Genomic DNA, 6,246 nt, shown 5'->3' with positions numbered 1-6,246 from the left:
TGGGCTTCCTTCCCCCCTCCTTTTCCCCAGCAATGCCGCTCCCGGAGGGCGGGGCATGCACTTATCCAGGTTGCGGGGCGGGCGGGCGGGCGGGCGGCGGCGGCCCGGGCCTCGGCCTGGCGGAGCCGCGGCCCGGCGTCGGGAGCGTAGGCCCGAGCCCGCTATACAGATTGCCGGGCGGGCGGCCGCGGCCCGGCGCTCTGCATAGCGGCCGGCCGGGTGCAGGCCTTCGGGCGGCGCCGAGCGGCTCAGGCAGGTTCCGGGGCCCTGGGCCCCCCCCTCCGCCTCCCCGCCCCCCTGTGTTGTCGCCTCTCCCTCTCGCTGCTTCACTTCACGGGGCGAACATGGCGCACAGCTGTCGGTGGCGCTTCCCCGCCCGACCCGGGACCACCGGGGGCGGCGGCGGCGGGGGGCGCCGGGGCCTGGGGGGCGCCCCGCGGCAACGCGTCCCGGCCCTGCTGCTTCCCCCCGGGCCCCCGGTCGGCGGCGGCGGCCCCGGGGCGCCCCCCTCCCCCCCGGCTGTGGCGGCCGCGGCGGCGGCGGCGGCGGGAAGCAGCGGGGCTGGGGTTCCAGGGGGAGCGGCCGCCGCCTCAGCAGCCTCTTCGTCGTCCGCCTCGTCTTCGTCTTCGTCATCGTCCTCAGCCTCCTCTGGGCCGGCCCTGCTCCGGGTGGGCCCGGGCTTCGACGCGGCGCTGCAGGTCTCGGCCGCCATCGGCACCAACCTGCGCCGGTTCCGGGCTGTGTTTGGGGAGAGCGGCGGGGGAGGCGGCAGCGGAGAGGTAAGGGGGCGAGGAACCCCCAGGTCCGGGGTCTCGACCCTCTGCGGAGCCCCCCTCCCCTCCCCCATCCGGGATTGTGGAGCATCCCAATTCCGGGACCCTCCTGGAGTCCCCGACCCGGGGCGAACGGCCCTCCCATCTCGGGACCCCGTACATGGGTGCAGACCCGCAGGCGCCCCCACCCCGGGGTTTGGACCCATCTGGCTAAGGGCGTTTGCCCCCCCCTTCATTCCCCTGACCCTTCCCCAAATCCCTTGGCACAGACCCCTCGCCGGGGTTTCCCATCCCGGGACTGAACCCCTCCTCCCTTTCACAGATTACCTCATCCGAGCAAGATTCCTCCCTCCCTCCCTCCTAGAGACCTGATCCCGCCACATCCCCGCCTCCCTCTCTGGGCAGATGTTTTACTCTTGGGGCAGTTTTCCTCTTGGGCATCTCTCGGGTGATGGCCTCATCCAGGGCCACGTTCTTCTCCTACCCCTTGGGGACCGATGTCCCTTCCAGCACCTTGTTTCCGAAAACCTGATGAACCCTCGCCCCATCCCCGGGCCAGGTCCCTGCACTACCAGCCACTCCCCCTTCCTTCACCTCCACCCTCCGTCCTCCACCCCCCACCCCACGCAGCTAGAGCCTCCCTCCTCCTCCTTCCTTACCCCGCCGGGAAAAATCTACTTTCCTCTCCACCTTGCCTCCCTTCCCCTCCTTTCCCTCTGAAGATAACGGTGATCTCTCCTCGTCCAGCCGTCTGTTTCCCCCATTTTACAGAGCTACAGTTTCTAGCCTGCTGGTAGCCGGGAATTACTCTACCTTCACTCCACCCTTTCCCTCCTTTAGAATGAAGGATTAGTGGCATCTTTGGGAGGAAAATAGTCCACTGTCCCCTAGGCTCAGAGAGGAGCAGCTTTCCACCATTCCCCCTGGAGAGGAGGCAGTCTTTTCCTCCAGCTCTGGGGAAGGGGGCCCCTGCGAGGGGAGGTGTTTGTGGGGGGACTTGGGCAGCATCCTCCCAGGGGAAGCAGCTGCTCTCCTACCCCACCCACTGCGCCTGAGAGCACGCAGTCTCCAACCCTAGCTCCCTCCCGCCCTTCTCTTCTCCGTCATTTCACTATTGATCCACCTTTTCCTAGGCCAATCCTGGGGCTTGGAAGGGGTGGGGGAAGCAGGGTTGGGGTGAGGAGAGTAGATAAGGGACAGTTTTACTTTATTATGCTGGTGGTGGTGGTTGCTTTTGGTTGGGAGAAGGGGGGGGCTATGAAGCAAAGTTATTCCTTAGAAGGAGGAGTTAGGGTTATCTCTCTGATTCTTATAGGGGGACCCGAGGTGGATGAAGGGGTCAAGAGCTTTGCTTCTTCCCCATTAGTACCGGGGCGGGAATGGGGATGCCTTGATGAGCATCATTCAGCCCCCACCAGCAAAAAGGAAAGTTGCCCTGGGAAGGGAAGTTGAGTTCAGGTTCAGCCAGTGGCGTTGCGCATTTGTTTTCCATTGGATGCAGAAGGGGGAGTTTGAATTGTAGGGGAGGGGGGAGAATGAGATGGGGGAGAATGAGATGCGGGATTCTAGGAGGAGGAAGAGCAGCTGCTAGGGGCTGAAGCGGAGGGCGGGGTAGGGGGTTGCTGCTCTGGAGTGCTCTTGATTGAAACAGAAAGGGAAAGATAACAACCAGCCGTTTCCTGCGTGCTCTGCCGTTGGTCCCGGGCAAACCCCTTGTCCCCTATTGTGCCCTGCACCCCTCTAGATATACGGAAAGATCCTGGGAAGAAGGGGAGGGAGGAGGTCCCAGAGACCCTGGCCCCTCCTTTCAAGGAGCTGGCATTTTTTAGTTGTTAGTCTTCCTGCCTCCTTTTTAAAATCGTTTCTAAGGCAGCCTGATCAGGAGACTGACAACAACCCGCCTTCTGACAGAGCAGGGAGGACATGATGGGGGCGTGTTCCTTGCTATGTAGCTAGCTAGCTGCAGCGTCCCTCTTCCCAGCCTCTCTCTGCTCTCTCCACCTCCTTTTCCCAGCCTTCAGAAGGCAGCTGCAGTCAGCAGGGTTGATTGAGACTATTTATTGGTTGCTGTAGATTATTATTTTTTTTTGAAAGGCCAATTCTGTATTTTTTAAGCTAACAACACAGATCCCATGTAGTTGGAGAACCAAAGGCCTCATACATGACAAAAAGACTGAACCGTTCAGGTTACTTGCATGGAGTTGGTGCTTAAATGTGAGTTGATTTTGCTTTTTTAAAAGATACAGCAGCAAAAAAAAAAAAAAAAAAAAAAGACTTACTGACATTTCATTTACCTGCTTATTTTTGAAATTGAGACTTGCCTGGTTATATGTAGCATTTTAGCCCCATGTATATTTGAGTATAATAAGAAAGTCTGTATTAGGAGGAGTTAGTCTATTTTAAGGGGATCCTGAGAAGTATTTTCTTCTTGTTTAGCATGCTTATGTATTTTGTATCAAGGGACGAAGTGTTCACATTCCAAATGTTGTTATCACATATTCAAAAGCAAAGTTTTATGCTGACAGCTTGCAATCGTAGCTTTTCAAGAGACTGGTTAGAAAGAGAGCCACCTGGATTCAGGGACCTAATGTCTGGGCACCAGAATATTTTATCTGTTGGTCTTTGACAAATCACCTTTAAAGTTTTAATCAGGTGCTAACACTTCCTTATCCACCAGCATTATATTGCTGAGCAGTGGTATATGTAGTGCCAAGCCTGTTAAGGAACTGCAGTTACTTCACATAAGATTAGATTAATAGGTTGTTGTTTTAAGACTTTTGCCTGAACATACTTTAGTCTGAGAAGAGTGGTTGACTCCTTACATTCAACTTCATTATTTTTTCTGAATTGGGTTTGAATGAGCTGTTGTTCCATTGGTAAGCTTTTTATGTGATAGTTGGAGGCAATCTGGTATGGGTTGATAAGTGCTAACGCATAGTATGGCTTAGGACTAAATCACTTAGTAGTGATTGGATCCTTTGACCTGGTAGTTTTCAGTGTAGAAACCAAGCATTTTGTTACAGAGTCTCACAAATCAATGATAAGGTTCCAAAAGGGAAGTTCAGCGTTCCCCTGGGCTGACAAACTTAACAGAATTCTAAAGATTGTTTCTCAGAATTCACTCACAGATCTGTATCAAGGCTTGTCTGGATTCATGAAGAAATGGTTTTGTGACCTAAAATGAGTCTAGCCTCTTTAAATTCTGGTTTGCTTTAAGTGAATAATGACTGTAACTTGTCTGTGATGAAACGGAAGTTAATACTTAGAGAACTAGTAAGTTCAGGTGGTTGAAAGGTGATAGAACTTCCAGATCACATCCCTGTTTAAAATCCTTTAGCCATGGGAGACTTGTCCTTCACTGCCACCGGTCCCCAACTTCCCTTGGACTGTATATCTCTGGGTAACAGCTACATGTAAGAGTTCTTTATGACCAAATTCTGCCAGAGTGGGATTATTTTTAAAAAATATGTAGGTGTTGCTGGTCTCCTCTATATGGGCTTTTTGTCTGACAGTCAGGAAGTAGAATTTAAGTTTGATTTTACTGAGCTCAGTAGGAAATCACAGAGGTCTGCTGCTTCATCTGCCCTTTCCCCTCCATATTGTCCCACTTTTCTGAGGATTGTCTCAGGTAATGTTAATGCCACCATACTTTGCCATCTAAATAAACATGGTACAGCATCCTCTCTGTTGACTAGAATTTGAGCTGTTTTTAATATAAACCCTGCAAGTGGTTTATATATCAGCAACTAGTCTGTTTATTAATTCCATAATCCACTTACCTTCCTTACCACCTCATAAAATGTTAAAAGCAAAATTTCCACCCAGATCATAAAGTGGCACATTTTAAGTAGTTATAAATTGAAACTGAATGACAACATTGGTGTCTATTTGTTTTCATTTGAAATGGCAGTTTAGTTGAGGTGGACTAGGGCACACTCTTGGTTGGGCCTAGAAAAGATGATGTTCCTGTAGGCAGAAGGTAGTTGGAGAGTATCTGTGATTTTGTTTCTTTGTTTTGTTTTCGATGTTCACTGGGCATATGTACCAAGAGGGGGAGTTGTTCTTTCATGGCCTTAACAGCTAATCCTGAGCTTGACAGAGGGAAAATGAAGCAGAGAACACAAGGGGAATAGAAGAAGCCTCAGAGTGGAAGTTAGTAGACAAGGGCTCTCCATGCACTCATCTCTCTCACTGACCAGTTATGGGACCTTGGGCAGTTCACTTTTAACCTTGAATATCTGATCTGTAAAATGAAAAGGTCGGACTAAATATTAGCTCATGAATCTTTTCTGCTCCAGGATTCTGATTCTTTTCTATTATATAATTTTTTTGGTCAGGTCAGAACTTCTTATTCTGTGTTTGTTTGTTTGTTTATTAAAGATTTTATTTATTTGACAGAGAGAGGCACAGCGAGAGAGGGAACACAAGCGGGGGGAGTGGGAGAGGGAGAAGCAGGCTTCCCGCCGAAACAGGGAGCCCGATGCGGGGCTCGATCCCAGGACCCTGGGACCATGACCTGAGCCGAAGGCAGATGCTTAACGACTGAGCCACCCAGGCGCCCCTCTGCGTTTATTTAGAGAGTCAGAGTCAGTGAGCCTATTTGGTAATTTTTGATATTAGTCTGTACATTTGCCCATTTAATCGGCATAATTGTTGGGAAGAAAAATTTCAACTTAGTGGGAAAGTTTTCATTGTATGGACAAAATATAAGGACTGAAGTGTATGGAAAAAGTTCTTTGCTGGAATTGACCAATTTCATTTATAAGAAAAGTGAAGATCAGATTTTAAATACAAATCATTATCTTGTGTTGAGAGGCCCTCTTGTTTGACTAAGTTTGTTTCATGTTTTCCATGTCGTAGATTCCTGACTGCAAAAGGGAAGTTATTTTCAGTCTAGGTGGTGTATTCCTTTAAGTGTGTGAGCTTTTAAATGAAAAGAAAAATACTGTGCATTAATGAATTTCTAAATCCAAAGTGACAGTACCTGTGTTGCAGGGAGCAGCTGGTAATAGGCTCTGAAATGTAGGACTTTGGTTTATACTGAGCATCAGAAATGTAGTCTTTAGAACTTTTCTTCATTCTCACTGAGAACCATATGACGTCCCCATCTATTCCTTCCATTTGATTGTCTTAAGGCACAGTGCTCCCGTAGGAAACCATCATTCACAAAATAGTGATTTGCCTTCTGATTAGAAGTTGAGAAGAGAAAATACTCCCATCTTGACTCCATTTCCGTATCTTTGCTCACCTTAAAGCTGTCCTTCTGTAGAGCCTGTGTGCAGATACCCATTGCCTCCCTTGCCCTGTAGCTAGAGGGGGTGGCGAGGGTACTTTGCTTGCTCTGAGGCATAACACTCTGCAGTGCCTCTCCCTCTTTTGGATACTCACTGTTTTAATTGTAGGTCTCCTAATTAAGATCTCTTTGTGCCTGCCCACATTCCACTAGTGTTGGCACAGGACTTCAGTTTCCTTC

The 6,246-nt window shown here is 50.3% G+C and overlaps 1 protein-coding gene across 4 annotated transcripts in view; it reads left to right on the top strand.

Annotated features, from left to right (window-relative positions):
- Nucleotides 1-344: 344 nt before the first annotated feature.
- Nucleotides 345-6,246, top strand: part of KMT2A (lysine methyltransferase 2A) — a 77,422-nt gene continuing 71,520 nt past the window's right edge. For 2 of the 4 annotated variants that reach the window (XM_088017926.1, XM_028105742.2), the window contains exons 1-2: nt 345-779; nt 2,889-2,987. In XM_088017926.1, coding sequence (XP_087874052.1) covers nt 345-779; nt 2,889-2,987 — 534 coding nt within the window. The remainder of the gene's footprint in view (nt 780-2,888; nt 2,988-6,246) is intronic. The other 2 variants (XM_028105745.2, XM_028105743.2) reach the window with 1 other exon arrangement.

This window comes from Eumetopias jubatus, unplaced genomic scaffold (genome assembly GCF_037043125.1).
Source record: "Eumetopias jubatus isolate StellerSeaLion01/CBP00866 unplaced genomic scaffold, mEumJub1_p1.0 scaffold_13, whole genome shotgun sequence".
In the NCBI taxonomy this organism is placed as follows: Eukaryota; Metazoa; Chordata; class Mammalia; order Carnivora; family Otariidae; genus Eumetopias; species Eumetopias jubatus.
The sequence above is the reverse complement of the archived record's forward strand: the minus strand, read 5'-3'. Positions and strand labels throughout refer to the sequence as shown.